Source organism: Hippocampus comes, unplaced genomic scaffold, assembly GCF_001891065.2.
Source record: "Hippocampus comes isolate QL1 unplaced genomic scaffold, H_comes_QL1_v1.1 scaffold330, whole genome shotgun sequence".
Taxonomy (NCBI): Eukaryota; Metazoa; Chordata; class Actinopteri; order Syngnathiformes; family Syngnathidae; genus Hippocampus; species Hippocampus comes.
Window position 1 is genome coordinate 337,106 of NW_017804754.1, and position 21,398 is coordinate 358,503.

Sequence of the window (21,398 nt, forward strand, 5' to 3'; positions counted from 1 at the left end):
GTAACCAATATGTTCAAAAATTGATTTTAATTTTATTCACAATTTTTGTGATTTATTATTGTCTGCATGTATCGCAGACCTAAAACCATTAAAATCACTATTGACTCAACAAGTGAACGCATAGCTTTCATGTAGGCCAGGCAAGTCCAGCTCCGGGCCTGGAGGGCAACCGTCTTGCCGGTTTTCCATCGCTCCCAGCAGCAACACCCCTGATTCAAATGATCAGCTCATCAGCCAGTTCTGAAGCAGCATTAGAACAACCCCGGTTATTTGAATCAGAGGTGTTGCAGCTGGCAGAGCTGGAAAACAGGCAGGACCGAGTTTGGACACCCCTGATGGAGGCCAAGTGCCAAGGGGGGGTGGGGGAATGATTGCGCATGCGCGATCAAGATGCCCGTTTTTCGTCTGACACGCGTCGTAATTACATAATACGTAAGACAATCATTTTCCCCAAGCGCTCAATCCTTAAACTTAAAGCTCTTTTCAGTTCGATATCCAATTTAAAGGCCTTGGTATCACAACGGCATGTTACTCGCCTCCGTTTGCACTGGTAGCACACAGTTGTCAACTAGTGAGGTTTATCCTCACTAGTAATGTTGCACCCATGTCAAACTCGAGCGGTCAAAACATCACCATTAAATCAGCTACTCTGCTAATGCGCCGATTTGTCTTGACTCGTGAAGGCAAAGAGCAGACTCGTACATGGACCTCAAGCTATATGGGAGAAATGCTCAATGGCTTTCAATGCGACAAAAGAATAGCAAGCTTTTGAATGAATGCGCTACAATATGCCACTGCACCTAGAGATAAAATAAAGTAGCAGAATAACGTGGTTAAGTTGAAAACTTTTATTTTTTGGTCATTTTGTTTTTGAATTTTTTTTTGTCTTGTCCTTTTTTTTATTTACCTAAAGAAGAGAATAACGGTCAGAGGTTGATTCTTTTTTTTTTTTTAAGCAACCGGGGTGAGTTAAAAGAAACGATTAGTTAAAAATCCCATCCTCTCTTCAAATGCCCCGTGTCATGCAGTAAGTATTCATCCTGAACATGTGCGTGTGTGTGTCAAAAAGCCAACACACCCGACCAGGCCAAAAACACTTTGCTGGAAGATGAAACCCTTTGTCCTCTGACTGGTCCAAGTGAGCAAGGTGCCTCCTGCCTCTGAACAAAGGGAAGAAGTTGAAGAGGAGCACTGGATTTGCACGCAGGTTCGCCGTCGTGCTCGTCGTCTTGCCATCTTCATCCGTTTGCATTAAAAACGAAAAAAGAAAACACTCCTTCACTTCTGGGGCCAATGAACAATAACAGCAGCAGCAGAAGAAGAAGTAAAACAAGAAGGTGCTATGAGGCTATGTCCTTCCCCGCCGCTGCGCTTTGCTGTCAGTCTCGTTTTGGGACGTTCAGTCGAACCGTCGTCAGGCGGGCTGCGGGGACGGCGGCGCTCAATCCCGGGAACATTTTTTGAAGAGAGAAGTTTAGTTTCCGGGTGGATGGAAGGAGGCCGGGTGTGTCTGAACCTGCATTGCTGTCAGCGCCAAAAAGAAACATTTCACTGAATGGGCCAAAGTACATTAACTCATGGTGTGAATAGTGAAAATATTTATCGTCGTCGATATCGAATAGTTTCAATTGTAAATGCATCATTCACCATGATTCCAAAACACCATCATAGCATTTCAAACTCAGTTTATGATATCCATAAAAATGAATGGCATACTGATTTTTTTTTTTTTTTGTCAGGCCCCTGGAAGTGTGCACGTTCATGTCCCCCCCCCCAACAAAAAAAGTATCACAGAGAAGTTTTATTATTTCCATAATTACTTGCAAAATGTTAAAACGTTCACAGATTATAGATTGCTTATTTTTACATCATAGAGGTTTTTCTGGACCCTGAATCCATAATCTATGAAAATAACTTTTGGAATAGAATTACAGAAACTTCCACTGACAATGGAGGCTAAATGTGGCTCCTCCTGATTTACAGAGATGTCAATGTCTTAGTCGGGACGAATCTCTTGACACCATTTACTACTTTCCAATCAGGCAAAGCTTTGGCTCCACCTTGCGCCATCGCAGGAGCATCACAGGTGAGTTCCTCAGCTATTTGTGGGTGACAGGGATGGAGCCCTACCAAGACGAGCGGAAGCCCCAGAGTAATTGACGCCCTCGAAAAAGGTCTAGAAATGACTTTTAGATGCCACAAGATGGTGCCAAAGCACAAATATTCCAATCAGGCTTGGGGCACCATCTTCGGACATTTCACTTTCAGGGCGGCGGTTCACCGTGTCGTCCTACCTTGCGGATGCCCGATGTAAAAGTGTTGGTGTGTCCCTTGCTGCGGTCCGTGCTGCGGGTGCTGGGGCACCGAGCCGGGCCCCTGTTGCGGGGGAGGCTGCAGCATCACTAATTGGGGCTGACCATGGCTCCCCGAATGGTGGGGGCCTGACATGGCTCCTTGTACATGGGCCTGACCAAGAAGAAGACAGGACAGCTTCAGATTTGTAACTGGAAAAGGGACCTGGGAAGCAATAGGATGGGTTCCGACCTGCGCCAACTGGCCCAGGGGATACGTGGGTGGAATGCCCTGGTGGCCGTGGATGCTGTAGCCCTGAATGGGGTAGGAGCCCTGCGGGGACGTGTGGCCAGGCGGCATGTTGGGCGGGGTGGGTGCGGACAGTGGACCTGAGTGGTACAAGGACTGGGGCTGTGGGCCGGATTGGGTGTTCTGGAAGCCAACAATCAGCATTTGGTCGTTGTTACCACTGTGAACTTAAGCACCACTCTTGTTGACACTTCAGCTGCACCAAAATTACATTTACATTCAAGCGTTTGTACAGCATGTCCAGAAAGTCTCTTTATTAAAAAAAAAATTAAAAATTAGATATGTTAATCAGATTTAGAGCTGCAGCGATCAAATATTTTTAGAATCTCATATTCTATTGATTAATTGGATTAAAAAAAATAACTGCCATGCATGTGAGGCGTGGGTATTGCTCACATTCGACTGACTGTCGAGTCTGTATATGACTTTGAAGAGCGGGGCCTGACTTGGTCAGTGACGTGGGCGTCAGCCAACGAGAGTAGAGATCGCATCACAGATATTTAATTTCAAGTTCCGCGTTCAAGAAATGGGTTGTGATTATTAAAAAAAAAAAAAAAAACGCACTTCGCAAGAAAAGGCAAAATGCACAAAAACAACAGGAATTAAGCACGGACATCTATTGTCACATCCATCGAGTGGTGTATGGCACAAGTCATTGATGGAGCCGTATGGCTCTTTTGGTAAGAATTTCTACAAAAATGACTTGGGCATTTGTGCTATAAGGCCGCCAAGTTGTGTCTATTCAATAGAAAAAATAAAAACAAACAAACAAACAAACAAACAAAAACAAATACATATCACAGTATGGAGAGACTTTATGGACACCCTGTAATATCAGAAAGACTCAAAAGTCTCCGAGACGGTGTCACCTGTCCGGGGCTGGGCGCAGGATGCTGGGGTGGGGGCTGGTTGCCTGTTGGGGTACTGGATGGCTGCGGTTGATGTACGGCCCCTGTGTGGTGGGAGAAGGACTGGGGAGCTGAAGACAAAAGACAGTCCACACTATTCCAGCTTGCCAGTTTCAAGGAACATTGATTAGAAAGTGGTGCGAAAGGTCTTTTAAGGTGCATTCAGATACTTTGTTGCTCACCATAGATGCCCTGCTGAGGTCCCTGTGGCCCATCCCCCTGTGTCTGGAACTGTGGGCCTCCTGGAGGTCCAAGGGCTTGCGGGTGGGGAGCCCCGCCTTGCCCTATCATCCGAGCCCCCCCTTGCAGCATGGAATACATGGGCTGAAAGAGAGAGTGGGGAGTCGAACATTTTTTGAAATAAAGGCAAGACACGAACACTTACGGGCTGTTTCCTACCTGTCCTGGGTAGGGTGACATGGCCTGGATGACCTGCTGCTGGCCATACTGCTGCGGGTTGTACTGAAGGTAGGACTGAGGGTAAGGGGACGCAACCAAGGGGGCGCCGGCGGCTGTTGCTGCCGCTTGCAGCATGGGGGGCGCCGAGGCACCATGGTCTGAGCGCGGTGCCACTACAGAGCCTGAAATGCAACGGCCCACATGGTTTGAGGACATGTGGGCGTGGCCCCAACAAGGTACCACTGTACAGCTGAAACAACATTCAGTCAGAGGCAAAAACAAGTTTCATGCATGACCTTTGGTCCTGGGGTACTTTCCCTGGCTGACTGCAGACATGGTGTACTGGTACATCTGTGGGGTCTGGAAAATGAAAAATCAAGGATTTTTTTTTTCTTTGCCTGACAATACAATCGGAAATTGTTATTTATGGGGACGGTCTCTGCTCGTGTACCTGTACAGAGTGAATCTGCGACACATAGGATAGGTAGGGGGCATTGTAAAGTGGACCCTGGCCGCCTGGGTGCTGAATGACCACGGGGCTCGGAGGAGTGGGTCGAGGCGGGGTGGGGGCCGTGTTGGGTTTTGTCTGGACCGCAAGGTAATTGGACAGAGTCAGAAATGCGGTAGTCGCACTTACACTCACTTAAGGTAAAAAGGCTCACCATAGGCATCTGAGGTTTGATTGGATTGAATTCTTTAGCGTTGGGGTTTAAGGTGGATTTCTTCACTTGGCTAGACAAAGACAAGGTGTTGAAATTTTCTCCTATCTTAGTGGCTAAACAATCTATTTTTTTTAACTTACTCTGCTACACCCTCCGTGCGCTCCGACATGCCGTCCTCACTTCCCGGGGCCCTGGCCGGTTGAGGGGCAGCCGGCGAATGTCTGTCCAAAACGGCTCCCGCGGCAACCGAGTTGGGGCCACCCGGCGTGCTGGCTTCCTTGGGTTCATCGGACGGGAGCCCCGACGGCTGAGGATGGGATGGGCTGGGGGCAGCGGGCTGCGGTTTGGGTTCGGCGGCGGCGTGAGGGTCTGCCGGCGGCGTAGGTTTGGCGGCGCCGGCCTGGGCGACATCGCCGACCACAGGAGGAGTCGCTGCAGCGGGAGAGCTGGGTGAGCCGGAGCTGCCTCCACTCGGCTGGAGCTTGAAGGAAAACCAAAGGTGCTAATTTAATTCAAGTGTCATCACATTTTCAGGATTACAATAAAATTCTACAAAAACATTCATCAAAGTCGAAGCGTCAGTCTCCAAATGGACACGGGAATGCCACAGGCCGTCTTCTACTTCGGGATTGCATTCCCAGGTTTTTTGTAAAGGAAGCAAACACTCACCCTAAATTCCTTGCCGAACTTCCGTAGCTCCTCAATTTGTGACCTTTGTTGAACTGAAGGAGCTGGGCGGGGAAACAGCGGAAAACGAAAAGATGGTTTTAGGGAAAACAGTTGTGGTGTTCCGGCTTAATGTCGGCTTGTCACCTTCTCACCTTTGCTGCTCTTGCTGTCCTCCGTGCCGCCGGGGCTCTCGGCCAAGCGTTCTTTTGCAGCGGCAGATAGGATTTCATTCACTGGCAAGACAAATGACCAAGTAATGAGTCATGCCGCTTCATTAGGTGAGTCGACGGACTCAATTTGGCAGGTGAACTTCATTCTCCAATGTTCAATTGTTAAAGGTGAACAGGAGGTCAAAGTGTTGATTGTACCGTCCACGGGGAACAGAGGGGCGGGGCCCGACGTCTTCTGAGCAGGCAAGGAGATGGACGACGTGTCCAAGTAAGGGGTGTCCTGGGAAGAGCCCGATTTCGGTGAACGAGTGGCTGCAAGGACAGAATCAGGCTCATCAATAGTCATTAAAAAAATAAAAATTTTCAAAGAGTAGCCGATGTATTAAAAAGGGAGGAGCTGGTACCAGTAGACTGAGCGTGTGTGTTTGGAGTGCGGACTGTTCTGCTCGACTGTGGAGGTCTTTGAGCTTTGGGAGAAGTCCTGGCAGCAACTGAAAGACAAATCGCATTTTGTTTTCAACTTAAAGATCAACATCTGCCGTTGAAAGTGGCAGTGGTAAAAAAGTTGGGGAGTTGCGCCACACATTTCCGCCATGAGTGCCATGCCCCTGACAACTACGATGACCGGCAACTATAACAAATGCCTTTGCTACAGGGTTTTATGACACAAACAAGCTATTTACACACTAAAATAGGAACATTTTCCGCAACAACGCCCCGCTGGAGAAAGATTATTCAGTGACCGAAGCAAAAACGTGGCAAAACAGGAACCCTTTTTTGACCATGCCTCCTGCACATGTAAGGTCTAACTTAGTGGTCCTCCAATTAATAGAGCCTAAAAAAGAAAAAAATTGACTTTTCAAGTACTATCACAATGATGTGTGTGTTCTTTTCGAAAAACAAGACATTATTGACAAAAACAGAGCTTTACCTCCATTAACAGGTCTACCGGCCTCTGACAGGGAGTGTGGTAGGGAGTGGGAATGTGGGACTGAGTGTCCATGGGGGGCAGGTGGGCTAGTCGGGGAAGGGGTGGCAGAGAGGGAGCCTGCCGAGCTGGGCGCGGCCCCAGGAGAGGCGGGTGTATACGGACTGCCGGGAGCAGAGCCGGGACCTGGGCTGGGGCTTCCTTGCGGGTGGTGGGCAACGTAGGCCCCGCCTCGGCCCGATAGGGGGCTGCTTCGCTCTGATGGGGAGACACCAGTTTGGGGACCGCCCGTCGAAGGCAGCGGGGCTCTGGGGGACGAGGAGGATGGAGGAGTGGAGCGATAACCCCCACTCAGACGACTGTGGGGCGGAGGACCGCCGGGGCCTCTCTCGGCTCGATCCCGGTTCATCTCCCTTTGCCGCTGAGGCAAAGGAATGTACTTGCCCTCCCTGAACAACACAAGACAACAGCACAACTATCAATTTAAAAAAATAAAAATAAATCAATAAATAAAATTTGGCACTTGACGAGTTTGATTGCGGTCAGTAAACTCCACACGGCTCTACTCACCTGGCCCCGGGGCTGTCTCGACCCCTTTCACGTTCGCGGGGGCTCTCGTGGCTCCTGTCCCGATCGGTGCTGTCGCGCACCACAGCACTGTATTTGTCCTCCTCACTTTTACCCTCGTCGTTCTCCAGGCCGGCGCGGTGGCGGTATTGGGGGCTGGACTCGATCTCGTTGGCCAGGCGAGCGGCGCGGGCCTCCCGCTGTCGGTACACTTCGGAGGTACCCCTCTCCAGCGGCACGCTAGGTTGGAGTTGTGTCAATATGCATATTCAGTGTTTCTCTGACTTCACAGAATCGACCACTAACTCAAAAATACACACAAGGAAATGTTTGAGTGAATCAATAAAAACATTTCTCGGTGGTTGATATCGCCAGGTTGACACGAAGACTCTGACGGAAACTTACGTATACATAGAGAGGCTGGAATCATACGTTGATGTGACTCCATATTTCACTTCATTGTAGCGGAACATCTCGTTGGCATCCCAGCCGTTGGACTATGAGGGGGGGCATAAATTAGCATTCAACAAAACAAATCAAAACACGGCTTATAGCAGGAGTGTGAAACGCCACGTTTAAAGGGCTATCTGGAAGCAAGATTTTTTTTTTTTTTTTTGGACAAACTACAAATCCAATGACAAAGTACAAATCCAAATGTCACTTGCAGTGCATAGACAAATAACAGAATCCAATTTTTAGAGGGAAAGAACCGCAGTGGCATATCAACCGACAATATTTGACATTTACAAGCTCATGCTGTGAATGACAGACTGGCAGGAACTTACTGTATCCGCATCCAGATTATAACTCTCCCCGTTGCTGTCTCCTCCTTCCCACCTCTGCAACACTTTCTCTTTGTGTTCGCCGTTGACCCGCGTGGAGCTGATGGCTGTGTCGGTGAAGGTATCTGCACACAAGACACGGTGATGCAATCGTCAACTCAACAATATCGTAAGTTGCCTGTGAGCCTCGTCTTTTAGCGCTCATTTTGCAAACCAACACATACTGCAAAACTCCACCGCTGGTAAAATAATCTTGAGTTGCCCTGTGCACTTACACTCATCACTGTTTACACAGACACGAGTAAAACATTGACCGTGACTACAAACACAATGGTTACGATGAATTTCACTTAAGTGCGCACCTCTGGTGGCATAGTTGAGGTCTACGTCCCTGCATATCATCGTAACCAGATCCGAAGGGCTGAAAATCATGGTGTCGGTGATGTCTTCCCGCCGCGGCGGAGCCAAAGTCGAGCCCTCCTCCCCTCTTTTGTGCACGGCGTCCACGGCCAATTCACACTAAGAACAATAAGGGGAGCAAACAAGTTTAGACTGCGTGTAAATAGATTCTGTGCAAGCAGTGTTGGCGATTCTTTATCATCGCACCCCACCCGGGGCTCCCCAAATGTTGAAATGTTCCATTGAGCGTCTGAAACATTGTATTAGGCAGATGTGGGATTAACAGTACACCGATTTATTTCAACAGGGAAAAATTATTTGGTCAGATTTGTCATGGAACAAATGAAAGTTTAAAGTCAAGTTTCCACTATAGTACGTCTCGCATTGATTGTTTCTGTGCGCATTACAAGTCAAAAGTAGCAGCCTCACCCGGGAACTGAGCGTCTTGAAGATGCCTTCAAACACACTCCCATTCTTCACCCTTATATCACAAGTGGAACCCTGAAGGAGATGCAATTTGAAAATTGTAATTACCAAGGAACTTGACAACATTCTCTGGATGTAGATGGAAAATGATCAATGAAAATTTACCACAACAGCTGTGAGGAAATGAAGCATTCGAGCATTGTTGTACACACCCTCAAAAACCTGCACAAGAGACAAGACACAGTCTCCATCAAGACTCCAGCAACACATTCCAAACAAGCTGTCCTGACATGATGTGATATGTATCCATTTGCTTGGGACTCAAGACATTACGCCCGCACCTTTCATTAACAGAAAATGCCAGCCCTAATCTCCAACCACCTTAATCATATCCGGTGAAGTGAGGTGGAAGGAGGCAGCTACTTTCGCTGTTTGACTGGAAAGCGACTGAATCTTGCAGAGCCACAATTGCTCACACAGCTAAGAAAGATCTTCGGATCTTTGGTGCTCCTTCACTGAAAGTGGTTGGTAGTAGCCCACAAAACCACCGCTTTTGTCATTGTGCTTTTAGTCATTCAGTAAAGTATGGTTCAGGTTTTGCTCGTGTTTGTTGGCCTAATGATCTGGGCCTCGATACTCACGGGAGAAGACTGGAATGACGGTTTCGCAGTAGTTCGATTCCTGTTAAAAACAAAAACAGAAATTTAAGCATGATACATTTCAGCGCAGCAACGTGAAATTTATTCTAAAACCCCCCAAAAAAATGCTTGGTGACACTTCATCAAATCAGTTCAAAATCAGTTTTTACAGGAAACAGAGATGTTTAATCTCTATTTTCCATGCAAGTCAGTTTAAATAAACGTTTGAACAAAAAGAAAAACCTTTGTCAATGGAGAAATTCGCAATTTACAGCAGCAAAAATTATGAAAAGGAGAAAGTAAAAAAAAGAAACAAGCATTGCACGCACAAAACAAAAAAAAAACATGGTCTATTTGATATACAGTACTAATTTCAACAAAACAATGGCAGGCTGTAAATTTCCCCCTTTGACCTTCTAATGGTGACAAAATCTTTCGTTTAGTTGTTGATTCAATTCCAAACTAAACTCATCGTACACAAAGGCAACAACAAAAGAAAAAAAATCTGCTCGCAATATAAACCACAAAAGAGGACAAAGCGCGATGTTTACGTCCAATTCCAACCAGACCAATGTGGCTTGCTCAACGAGGTGGCAACGCAGCCAAAAAACACACTTAAGGTTACAAAACAAAGGCTGAGGCCAATCTGACCAAAACAAAATCTCACAACGACGTCGGAGCAAGACAGACCTTGCGGTAGCCATTAAATCTCTTAAAAGATGATTCACTGAACGAGCCACATTGAGGTTAGCGTTGCAAATAAAGAGATTTTTGTGTTCCGCCGAACAGCGTCCGCTTTCTGGGTCTTGACCGGCCAGATAAACTTTCTTTCACCTGTATGTTGATTTGCTACTTAATGGTTTCACCCAAGTTCAACCCGCCCCTTCAAGTCTGTTTTCGGTTCCGTTCGAGCCATCCGATTGGTTCGACCCACATATCAATCCCCCAGAAACGAAATGGATTGGCCAGGAGAGAAAGCTCTGTGGCTGCGACGCGGCCCATTGAGCACACGGAGCTTTAACCGGTAGGCCTTTAGCGCAAGGGGCCGACCCCGGAGTTTCCTAGTGCGTGTTGCCCGGTTCACTCACCTCCCGGCCGGCGTCCGGTTGCCGCCACTGACTGGAGAAGACATACCGGCGGGGCCCGTGGTACCATTTGATGCTTTTCTCCCACCGGAGTTGGGCTGCTGTTGTTTCAGCATGGCGAATAAACACGGGGGTTCGGACCCAAAAGTATCGAAAGTAATCAACACTAAACCGTCCGATACGAAATAGCTTCGCTTATAAACTATCTTTAGCAGTTGAGCCGGTGTCACTTCGGCAATACGGGCTATCGTAGCTAATCTTGCTAAGTGAATACCAGTCGCTTGTGGCCTAAAATGTTCAAGCAACCCTCCCCAACCACCGCTGTTCCAACCAAATGTGGCGTGCGCCCTCAAAATGCTTCTCCGCACATCTACTTTGTGATATCAGCGGTTATGACAAAGCAAACGACGGCTCAACTGACACGAGTTTTCGTGTAATTATGTAGCAACGGCTATGTGGCTTAGCATTAGCTTTGATCCTCAAGCTGCAGTCAGGCGCTTTCACTCCGCGTTTTACTTTCTTTCATTTAACCGCGTCACCTTGACTCCGGCACAGGCGAAACCTTCCAATTTTTTCCAAACAAAGACTTTACGTTGCTTGTCAGTCGCTTCCGAAAGTGAAATAATTTAGGTTTAGTCGAGAAACCTTGCAGCGGTCAGTCAGCACCACCTCTCGGTAGGTTCACTTGACTCGATCCGCGCGCGGTTAACTGGGAAACACGACCGAGAAAGAGGAGGGGGAGGGGCTTCGACGTGCGCGCGCACCTTCGACCTAGCGTTCGCGCGCACGTTGAAGAGTTGATTGAATCGGATTGTTCTCTAATTTTTGTCTCAGAAGGGGAAAAAAACAAATGAAGTGGAATAAGAGATAAATCAACATCCATTTGAGAACTTTTCCCAATTGAAAAAGTACAGATAATAAGAGCAATAGTGTTTCTCTTTCATTAGCCCGCAAAGTGACGATTCTAATAGACAGTAAATAAAAAAAAACTAACTGAGACACACAATCAAACAAAATGTTCCCACAGCTTTACTAATGTTAATTGACTACCCCCCCCAAAAAAAAGGTAACGATAGCAAGGCAAAACAAAAAAGTTTGTGTGTCAGTGTTTTCGGATTAAATGAATTTTAAGACAGCAGTAACTGATGATTATTCGGCTGTCACGAGACTCAAAACATTCGCCATGAATCATTCTTGTAGTGGACGCCGTCAAATAAGACAGTATCTGGGGAATATCTTGCTTTTACCTTAATTTCTACTTTTGCACAACGTGATTTAAACAAAGCACCCACTAGAAAACTTGTGTGTGCGTCTTTAGTGCGTATATTACGACCGTAAACCACACGCAGCATGGCCGCTTCCTAATGTCGGGAAAACGCTCTTACTCAAGGGACTTTATTATTCCTTTAACAAAAACAACAAAAAACGGCGGAAACCAAAACCATTCTCTGAATTTTGGCAAAGAAACTAAGTAGTTCAAGGTGTTGATTTTTAGGGGTTGTGATAACCGCAATCTGACAATGCATTCGTTCTTGTAAGTGTGCAATCGGTGAAAGGTTAATTACACATAAGACCTATTTTGTTTCGTTAACATTCAGTCACGTGTTCGTTGTCGAAAAGAACAAGATTTTAAATGTGATTTGTTCATAGACCGCGTCTTCCTCCCTATAGAGAGGTGCTGGTTTCGAATCTCACTAGGGTCTGGCTTCGCTCTGTGAACTCCACATACCAAAGGCACGTTCGGTTCGTTTGAGCGTGACCAATCCAGTGTGATTCATTCCCATCCACACAGGTTAGCATCGTCCATGTTGAGAAAAAAGTTTCCCACCTTGGAGCGCTTCCTCTGGCCGGTCTGCAGACGTGCCAGTCACCTTGCCAGACAGCAGTATGACGTGATCGTGGTGGGCGGAGGTCACGCAGGTACCGAGGCTGCTGCTGCTGCATCCCGAGTGGGAGCACACACACTGCTGGTCACGCAGAAAGTTCACACCATCGGTAAGAGAACAAGGTGGAAGTTGTTTGGCCGCAAGCTTTGAAACCAAAGTCCCACTCATGGTCCTAGCGGCGTCCTTCTGTCATGTTCCTTCCAGGCGCCTTGTCGTGCAACCCCTCTCTGGGTGGAGTGGGGAAGGGTCACCTGGTGAAGGAGGTGGACGCTTTGGACGGCGTGTGCGGTCGAGCAGGAGACTGGGCTGGCATCCATTTTTCTATCTTGAATCGCAGGAAGGGCCCCGCTGTGTGGGGGCCCCGGGCTCAGTTGGACCGCCAACGCTACCGCCAATTCATTCAGGTGAAGAAAGAAAGAAAAAAGTGACTTTTTATTGATGAAAAAAGTCATCTCTTAGCCCCCCCCCCCTTTCTGCTTCGGTCTTTTAATTTTTTTTCCCTTCCTCGATTTGCAAACAATTGCTTGTCTGTGTGCGCCCTGCGATTGGCTGGCAACCAGTTCAGGGTGTACACCGTCTGTTGCCTGAAGACAGCTGGGATAGGCTCCGGCAGCGCCCGTGACCTTCGTGAGGTTAAGCGGATTCGGAAATGGATGGATGGTTTTAGACATTACTGTAAACTATAGTTGTGACTAAACTTTTTCATCTGTCCGAGCATTTGGTAAACTCGAATTAGGATTGTCTTTATTAATCCCGCTTTTCACCTGCAGTCCGAGCTGCTGTCCACTTCCAGATTGACGGTGCTGGAGGGATCAGTGGAGGAGCTTCTTGTTACAGAATCTAACCCAGAAGAGCCTGGATGCCACAGAGTCACTGGGATACGTTTAGGTGGGCAACAAACCCATTAAAAAACAAATAGAGTAACCCCCCACTACTCACGGGGCATAAGGACCAAGCCCTACCATGAATGTAGAAAAAACTAGGTCATTTTGATTAATTTAAAATGAGACAGCAAATTTGAGACGATTGGTACACGAGCTCCCTAATGGTATGCAAAATAATCACTCCCTAAATAGTATTTAAGCAGTGAATGTTAGTACAGTTCAATTGTATTTACTTTTTTAGTACAATACACATTCAATCTTGAAGAACTGTTTGAAAAAAAAATGTTTTCTGATGGCAGCAGGTGCAAGCCTCCCAATTTCCGCCCACTCTGTGGTTCTTACCACGGGTACTTTCCTGTCCGGCTCCCTCTTCATGGGTCAGAACACATCCCCGGGGGGGCGGATCGGAGATGCACCATCCAGCGCCGGAATGTCCCACACGTTGAGGGAGCGCCTGGGGTTGAAGATGGGCCGACTCAGGACGGGCACCCCTCCTAGAATAGTGAAGGCTTCAGTGGATTTTGACCAGGCTACGCTACACCCGCCCGACAGTCAACCAAGTCCCTTCAGCTTCCTCAATAGCCACACTCACTGCAAGGTACTTTAAAGCACATGTGAATACACCAAAGTACCGCGTATTGTGGTTGAATGTCACGTTTTCACAGGCCGAGGAGCAGCTGCCGTGCTACTTGACCTATACCACTCCTGGTGTGGATAAAGTGGTGAAAGAGAGTCTTCATCTCAATTGTCACATACAGCAGGACACAAAGGGCCCCAGGTACACACCTGTCCACTTTTGATGTACATCTAACTTCCTATCTGGTTTAAATTTCATATTTAAAAAATACATAAACAATCAGAAGATAACTAAACATTATGTACAACAGTGCAATTTGAGAATCCCTTCCTAAATAAGAGGCCCTTGTCAATGTTTAGGTACTGCCCTTCAATTGAGTCCCGAGTACTTCGCTTCCCGGGCAGGCAACATCAGGTCTGGCTGGAGCCCGAGGGGCTGACCTCTGACCTGGTGTACCCGCAGGGTCTCTCCATGACAATGCCCCCTGACATGCAGCTGCACCTCATTAGAGAGATCCCGGCCCTGCACAGGGCTGAAATCCACACACCCGGTATGTGCGACCCTAAACATGTTATTTAAAAAAATAAATAAATAAAAGTAAATTGAGGTCTATTTTTCATTGTGTGTTAGGCTACGGCGTGCAGTATGACTTTGTGTGCCCCACTCAGCTGAGCCCTGCGCTGCAAGTGAAAAGCACCCAAGGTCTTTTCCTGGCTGGGCAGATTAATGGGACCACGGGGTACGAGGAGGCTGCTGCGCAGGTGGCTGCATTTTAGTACCTTGATTTACCATCACAATTCGGGTGGCATCCCATAAATCCATGACTCCCAGCCCTGCACTTTGCTCTCCAGGGCTTGTGGGCAGGGGTCAATGCGGCCCGCGCCGCACTCTGCATGCCCACAATGGCGCTGTCTCGGACCGAGAGCTACATCGGTGTTCTGATTGATGACCTTGTGACACGAGGTGTGACGGAACCTTACCGCATGTTCACCAGTCGGGCGGAGTTTCGAACGTCACTGAGGCCGGACAATGCGGATCTGCGACTTACCCTTAAAGGTAAATGGCGTTGCAGGGCCTCGCTGGCGATTGTAATTGGAGCAACCTTGTGTTTGCTTTTCTATAAGTGAAGGGGGGGAAAACGGATTACAACTAGGAAAACAGATTTCAGAACTTTCTTTTTGAAGGACTACTACCCCGCCATCCAAACGAGACGAGTTAAGCATGTCATTTCAGGCTTTGCAGAGGTGGGGTGCGTGTCCTCCCGCCGCTACCAGCAGACTGTGAGAGTGAGAGACAGTCTCCAGGATGCGCTTGCAGCTCTTCGGGATGTCTCTCTGTCCGCCACAGCATGGAGACTTAAATTGCCTCGCGTGCACATCAGCGAGATGAAGGCCGCCAATCCGACGCAAGTTACAAACTGTTGAACTCAAGTGGTAATCCCATAGGCGTTCCTCTATTTGAGTTTGTAGTCACCTGGTATACGATTCTTCTTTCAGTGGCTTGGAGATGCTTCAGTACAACGACGCGACCTTTGAAATGTTGGTCTCCGTTTTCCCGGAATGCCTTTCACCCTACACAGAATTCTCGCAAAGGCTGAAGATAGAAGGTGGTGTATAAATAATCACAACATCGTTTTCAGTTCAAGTCGAGTGTGGTCAATGCAATTTCTGCAAGCCAGAAGCATCTTGGTGTATCTGATTTACAAATACAGTCATACCTCGGTTTTCGACCATAATCCGTTCCAGAAGGCTGTTCAAAAACCGATTTGTTTGAAAACCGAAACCACGCTCTTTTTAAAAAAAACATCTTTATTGAACACGTCTGTTCACAATGGAACACTACACGAGGAAGTGTCACTTCCTCGTGTGAGGAAGGCGAGAGGAGTCAAGTGACGCATTCAAATGCGCTCAGTTGTTCGAGAACCGAAATTCGGTTGTCATCCGAGGCCTAAAAAACTCGAAATTTTTGGGCGAAAACCGATTTGGTCGAGAACAGAGACGTTCGAAATCCGAGGTTTGACTGTATTGTGAAAAATCTCTGCGGCGCATGATGATGTTCTTCTGTGCATGTGTGCCGCCCAGCTGTGTACAGGCCTCACTGCGTCCTCCAGCAGAAGGAGATTGCGAGAATTCAAAAAGAGGAGAGCATGTCTCTCCCACAGGACTTGGACTATTTGTCCCTACCAGTCTCTCTGTCACAAGAGGTGCGGGAAATTTTGGACAGAGTTCGGCCCAGCACGGTGAGTTTAAAACAAAAACACTGTCCTGTGTTATCTTTACAGGGTTACCCTCCCACAGTAACACTTTTTACCACTGACACCGGCACAGCGAGGTTGTCTATTTTGTTGTTGTTGTTGTTGAGCTTCAGGCTTTCCACCACTAGATGGCAAAATCTAACTTTAACTTGCAGCCACCATAATTTTTTTTTTTTCATTTTTCTTAGCTGTGTGTGTTTAATGCACAGCATGTTTGCATGCATGTTTGCACTGAGGATGGAGAGGAAGAAATTTCATCTATGCTGCATGTCAAACAAAGCATATTTGACAATAAAGATGACCTTGACCTTGACTAACTATGATTCCTAACAAAGTGAGTGATGGGAAAACAAATTGTCAATTTCATTCAAGCTTGAAATTAAATTTCAAAAAAATATGGAGTTTTGTTTTGGGTTTTTTTGTTTGTTTTTTGTTTTTTTGAGGAGGAAGAACAACTGACAACATTTTCGTCAACCAGTTGTGTCAGACATTGAAATAAGATCATTGTGCTCCTCAGCTTGGTGCTGCTACGCGTTTGCAAGGAGTAACGCCGGCTGCAATTGCCCATCTTTTCAACTATGTCCTTCACTCGGGGAAGAAGGAGAAAAGAACGCATAGGAGCTAACCTGAGGAAAAGGAGAAGCTACGGAAGGAGATGTGTACAAATAAATAAATAAATAAAATGCCCCTACGCCCCAAATGCTGTTACTAAAAATGTACAAGACTTGGTTCAATAAAGAAATGCCATGTCAGCCAGTGTTTGGGTAGAATTTCTTTTGGACTAATAAAGATGCCTTAGCAACACTTCCAACAACCCCTGCATCTACAATCCAGCTACCCTGGAGAAGAATTCTAATCCTGTTAGGAAGCGGACCGTGAGCGGCAATAAACTCCAAGTGACCTTAACTTCAACAAGAATGAGTCCATCCAGGTCTGTGGTGCCGAAGACAAACACGGCGTGTCAGTCAAGGCGAGCCAATCTTTAGCACCGGTTGGCGGTAAACCGTCATGTCAGCAAACGCGACCTCTGTGGTTAGTCTGATGGTTGAAGACAAAGGACACTGAAAGACACAAGATGGGGGTTATTTTCAAATTTGCATGGCAAGTTTTTAAACCAGCTGTCAGTTTTGGAAAGTCCCGGTTTATTCCATTTCATGGCAAATGTCAGTCTAGAATGTAGACAAAAAAAAAAAATCAATCAATAAATACAAAATACAGGCCTACCTGAAACTTTTGACACCGGAAAAGGTACTTGACTCCCAGGATGTAGCTCTGAGGGAGGTCCAGGAGGCCCATACGAGCCCACAGCACTTGCACAAAGAGCGAGTGTGGGAGGGTGCAGCCTGAGGCACATGTTTCCTAAGAGTCGGGAAACCGACCCATTAGATCCTCAAGATTAGAGTGTCGGAAAAGATGACGCGGGTTCATAATAATGCCAGCAGTTTTTACACATGACTGCTACCTCCGAGCTGACGGGACACTCCTCTTTGAGCACTCTGGTCCACTCCGGTTGGGAGCCCGAGCTCATGGCAATCATGTCAGGAATAGCATCTTCTCCTTGCAAGACGAAGCGAACGTTGGATCGCAGCTCGGCGCAGTCCCTGGAAGGAGAACTTGGAACACGCAAATACATGAAAAGACCCCGTAAAGCGATTTGAGAGATTTGTTTGCTCACAACACTCCTCTCTGTGTTGTGTTAAAGTTAAAAGGTGTTTCTTTTCAATTTGCACGCCAAGCACGATTGACCCCGCTGTTGCTTCATGCGGCCTTACCTAAATGCGCAGCCTGCAATTGTGTTATGTGTGAAGAGGATGCTCGCCCGTGCATAGGGGTCAGAGGAGCACTCGCCAGCTCGCGGCACCCCCATTACGGTTACCTGGCACGCTGTCAAGGAACCGCTGCACATGACTGGCAAAGGTACACAACGTGCTGGAGGAGGTTCACCACACGGTTCACGGGGATACGGGTTTCACTACTCCATGGAAGCGACCGAGGATGCTGGATCCCACCCGCACTCCAACTGAAGGGATCGTTAGCCGTGGAGACGGGTGAGGTGTCCCCAGCTAAAACAAGAGGAAAGGACAGTAATAATCTGTGCTTTGGGATAAAGACCCGTTGGTGCAAATACCTTGAATTGGACCGAGTGCACTTGTTGAAACAACTGGTTTATTTCCACATCAGCTAAAACAACATTCACTGTCGCACTTGCCAGTGCTCCTCTGTCTGTGTACACGATGACAAATTCAACCTGCAAAAGCATCCAGACAGATGGGAGGCATGAACACATAGCTGCAATGTAATTAAAAACAACAACAACAACAACAAAAACAATTCTGGAAAAATTGCGTGTGAAGGCTAAAGAGGCTGAATGAAAAATTGTGGAATGGTATTGAATGACCTGGACTGAGCTGAACATGTTGAAGTTGGAATGGATTGAATTGGTAAGACAATGTAGAAATTACGAGGTGGGAAAAACAATAAAATTGTATATGGGCTTTTACTTTTTAAAGTTTGAAAAGAAAAAAATGTGGTAGGGATAAGATGAACTGTTTCAAGAAATTTTTCCTGAGCTGAAGTGAGGAAGCGGATTGTTTTGAATTTCAAATGAGAAAAAAGTACTGACAGGAAAAAAAATGTAGACAACTGCAAAGTTTTTCACACAGCTATAAAATTCCACTGAAATGGTAAATTATACTCTTTGTGAATACAAATTACAAACTTGGCAGCGTTTGCGCTTGAACTTGTCATTTGAAAACCAAAAATAAAGCTTCTCACCTGTTTTGTCACATTAACACAAAGGTTATTTTGCTCGCTTGGTGCAGGCCAGTCAGATAGCGGGGACACTGGGATCTGGGAGGGGAAAAAAAAAAAACACAAAAAACATCTTGCTTCATTAGACTTGATACTGATGCCGTCCGTCTTTTAAACCAGCAGGAAAAGTTGGCAAAGGTGTTCTCACCAAAAGGTCGGACACTTGTTCTTGCGCAGGTTTTGGAATCTGTGATGACAACATTCGCATTGATTTCAGAGAACAGATCATTTGAAAACAGTTTTTGAAAAACTTGCGCAGACTTGCTTACTTGGATTAGACTCAGGTCCGAGAAGTAGGAGAGCGCGCTGAGATTTGGGTCTTTGGTGCACGACTGAGGGGTTACCAGGCGAGTACAGGACAAAGACTCGGATCTTAAGAAGCCTGCAAGATGAGCAAAACACTTAAGTGTTTCGGGTGGCTGGAAAATGAAGGTGCATACATCTCTATATAGATACTGTATATACATATTTGTAACTACTTTTTTTTTATTTTTTACGTGGCGTCATCTTACGTGCAGGATTGCGATTAAGACAGAATGCACTGGTGGCTCCCGGAGACGGCTGACGAAGGAGACCTCGCACAGATGAACTGGTGAAATACGTCTGGATGACATCGTTGACCTACAACACGGATTTGAACGTCACATACGCAGCAAGAACTTGAGTCATGCACCTGGTTCTGAATAGCCGCATTAAAAGTCTGATGGAATATTGTATGAGACATTGTCAAACATCACCAACGTGTTCCTGTTACCCGATAAAAATGTCTGCTGTGGCCGACGCTGATTGGTTGCGCTGGTGCGAAGTGATACGAGTCCCCTAAAGAGGGAAGCTGAAGTGGAGCAGTGGGAACCTTGAAATGGTCAACTGCTGGCAGAAAAAAAATCAATCAATCAATCAACATTGAAACACTGCCGGTCGTCTCCTTGTGATGAAACCGATTCAGCAATTTGCACATTAAACTTGAGTTGAATCCAATCAACTGTACTTAGGCAACGATTCTTTCATGTACCACTACGTAATTGATACGAATAGCATAATTGCCACCCAATATTTTTATGTTACTCCCACAATAACAAAATATAAATGTGCTTTCTAGAATTTTTTTCCCTTTTATGTATGTGTAGATTCTCAGTCATCCAGGCCACCGTAATCTAATGTAGACAGAAATGACAATACCCACAGGCATACGTTCTTTATCCTCTGTAAAGATTGACTGATATTCCTGCAGTTTACTGAGGAGTGAACATCTCCAACTACATCTTCATGTATGTATGATGCTGCTCCAAGGAGCCCAAGGCATGCACACCAGAAAGAAGAGTATCTCAAGGCACCACTGTATATTGCCGTGTAGGAATTAGTTGCAACCATTTACCTGCAGATTGAACACAAAACAAAGATTCAGTCACAGTGACTAAAGAAGAATCCACATTGGTCCGGAACATCTGCCACTTCTCAATGCATGCTCCTGACCTGCAGAGCACACACCCCAAAAAATATTGTCCTTGAAACAATGCCAAAACCAGGCACTTTTACATGCACCGATGACACCTTACTTCGCTTTCTGATGACATTCTGTGAAGATGGTACTCAGGTCAGCAACGCCACAGTCACCAATGTCACAACAGCAGCCGATGTCGCAGACACCAGGAGTTAAATCGCAGGCACAAGCTGGATAGTAAGACACAAACCTTGACGTTAGTCTGTATTAGATATTCAGTATCAGTCTTTACAAGCCTGACATTGACAGAGTTGCATTTGTTGCCTTGTACTTGTGACCTGTAATGACAATCGAGCTTGATTTAATATGACTAACAATTTACACATACAGTAAATTAAATGAAACAAAAAAAAAAGGGGGGGGGGTTGCTGATGTAAATTACCCTTTGAGGCCCCCACATTTGGAGGCGCAGTGCTTCCGACTGTATCACTTGTCGACTCCGTGGTGCCACTGGGGAGACTGGTGGAGTTCACGCTGTCGGTGGGCCCCTGAGAAGGGGTCGCTGAGTTAACAGATTCCCCGTTTGTTGGAACTGCACTTGGTGAGATGGTAGCAGCGATGGAAGCTTGGTTATCTGCAACGGGAGTACCAGTACTTCCGACCGAAATATTTATCGACTCATTCGCGCCAGGGAAGCGACTGCTGAAGTTCACCCGGTCGGTGACCCCCGGAGAGGGGGTCGCAAAGCTCACGGCTTGCCCATCAGTCGGCGTTGTCTCCGTTTGTGCCAAGCACCCACCCGAGAAGACGACGAGGATGAGACGGCCCCATTGGCGGCTGTTCATGTCCTCACAAATCAACCACGCTACGCATTTTATTCCTCGGCGGCTATTTATTTGGAAGCTTGAGAAACCTTTCGTTTATTTTTGAACGTAACGTTACAGTAAACCGAGGCAAACGCGTTTCGAGCGAGCTAGTGAAACTTGCTAACCAAAAGTGGTTGCGATGGCTTCTCGTTACCAAGGAAGTTGAAGCAGGAACTTCCGGTTACAGGGGAAAATCAAACCCTACCGTAAAGCCCTTAGACGAAGGGATATACTTTTTCATGTGTTCTGTACAGATACTTGTGCAGAAGTTCTCGTAGAAGCTTAAGGAGCGAAATGTTTCTTTCGTTTAATCAAACAAAACAAAAATAGTAACCTTGTAAGCAAACATTGTTTTTAATGTCAAATTATTTTTGTTTGCATTTTTAGTTCAAATGCATTGTGTAAAAAGAAGCATTGTCTTTTTCCAGTTTGATTAGAAGTCGCG

The 21,398-nt window shown here is 46.6% G+C and overlaps 3 protein-coding genes across 5 annotated transcripts; 1 reads left to right on the top strand and 2 right to left on the bottom strand.

Moving 5' to 3' along the window:
- Positions 1-897: 897 nt before the first annotated feature.
- On the bottom strand, positions 898-10,953 carry atxn2l (ataxin 2-like). Of its 2 annotated transcripts, none has more exons than XM_019884611.1 (23): positions 10,238-10,953; positions 9,153-9,192; positions 8,677-8,733; positions 8,515-8,586; positions 8,049-8,205; positions 7,690-7,811; positions 7,310-7,401; positions 6,908-7,144; positions 6,341-6,786; positions 5,814-5,900; positions 5,608-5,721; positions 5,392-5,472; positions 5,240-5,301; positions 4,711-5,051; positions 4,571-4,640; positions 4,360-4,494; positions 4,205-4,268; positions 3,909-4,090; positions 3,692-3,833; positions 3,471-3,580; positions 2,545-2,724; positions 2,295-2,466; positions 898-1,524 (listed from the first exon to the last, which is right to left on the bottom strand). In XM_019884611.1, exons 1-23 carry the CDS (start codon positions 10,348-10,350, stop codon positions 1,475-1,477), a joined length of 3,126 nt encoding a protein of 1,041 aa, XP_019740170.1. In that variant the 5' UTR covers positions 10,351-10,953; the 3' UTR covers positions 898-1,474. The 2 variants fall into 2 exon arrangements, with proteins under 2 accessions (XP_019740170.1, XP_019740238.1); XM_019884679.1 differs by lacking the exon at positions 10,238-10,953 and adding an exon at positions 9,840-10,193.
- Positions 10,954-11,398: 445 nt separating this feature from the next.
- mto1 (mitochondrial tRNA translation optimization 1) lies at positions 11,399-16,592 on the top strand. The gene is made up of 13 exons (XM_019887674.1): positions 11,399-11,703; positions 12,019-12,229; positions 12,325-12,524; positions 12,891-13,008; positions 13,304-13,602; positions 13,670-13,782; positions 13,941-14,131; positions 14,212-14,342; positions 14,433-14,637; positions 14,815-14,986; positions 15,078-15,187; positions 15,663-15,820; positions 16,353-16,592. The coding sequence occupies exons 1-13, from the start codon at positions 11,599-11,601 to the stop codon at positions 16,458-16,460; spliced, it is 2,121 nt and encodes a 706-aa protein (XP_019743233.1). The 5' UTR covers positions 11,399-11,598; the 3' UTR covers positions 16,461-16,592.
- Positions 16,253-21,217, bottom strand: LOC109526451 (tectonic-3-like). Of its 2 annotated transcripts, none has more exons than XM_019887854.1 (14): positions 20,530-21,217; positions 20,203-20,317; positions 20,022-20,119; positions 19,401-19,513; positions 19,159-19,267; positions 18,916-19,028; positions 18,795-18,833; positions 18,611-18,685; positions 17,964-18,083; positions 17,800-17,898; positions 17,608-17,711; positions 17,298-17,448; positions 17,060-17,194; positions 16,253-16,896 (listed from the first exon to the last, which is right to left on the bottom strand). In XM_019887854.1, exons 1-14 carry the CDS (start codon positions 20,930-20,932, stop codon positions 16,801-16,803), a joined length of 1,770 nt encoding a protein of 589 aa, XP_019743413.1. In that variant the 5' UTR covers positions 20,933-21,217; the 3' UTR covers positions 16,253-16,800. The 2 variants fall into 2 exon arrangements, with proteins under 2 accessions (XP_019743413.1, XP_019743334.1); XM_019887775.1 differs by having other exon boundaries at positions 19,401-19,516.
- Positions 21,218-21,398: the final 181 nt, after the last annotated feature.

Bases quoted from the DNA above. Each gene is read 5' to 3' on its own strand.
- LOC109526451 (XM_019887775.1), bottom strand. From the start codon at position 20,932: ATGAACAGCCGCCAATGGGGCCGTCTCATCCTCGTCGTCTTCTCGGGT. The intron at 20,318-20,529 runs GTAATTTACATC...CTTACTATCCAG, and splicing joins AAATGTGGGGGCCTCAAAGG to CTTGTGCCTGCGATTTAACT. The intron at 18,686-18,794 runs GTGAGAACACCT...TTCCCCTCCCAG, and splicing joins AACAAGTGTCCGACCTTTTG to ATCCCAGTGTCCCCGCTATC.
- atxn2l (XM_019884611.1), bottom strand. From the start codon at position 10,350: ATGCTGAAACAACAGCAGCCCAACTCCGGTGGGAGAAAAGCATCAAAT. The intron at 9,193-10,237 runs GTGAGTGAACCG...TGTTTTTAACAG, and splicing joins AACCGGACGCCGGCCGGGAG to GAATCGAACTACTGCGAAAC. The intron at 8,206-8,514 runs GTGAGGCTGCTA...TATTGTTCTTAG, and splicing joins TCAAGACGCTCAGTTCCCGG to TGTGAATTGGCCGTGGACGC.
- mto1 (XM_019887674.1), top strand. From the start codon at position 11,599: ATGTCGGGAAAACGCTCTTACTCAAGGGACTTTATTATTCCTTTAACA. The intron at 11,704-12,018 runs AAGTAGTTCAAG...ATTCATTCCCAT, and splicing joins TGAATTTTGGCAAAGAAACT to CCACACAGGTTAGCATCGTC. The intron at 15,821-16,352 runs GTGAGTTTAAAA...TGTGCTCCTCAG, and splicing joins ACAGAGTTCGGCCCAGCACG to CTTGGTGCTGCTACGCGTTT.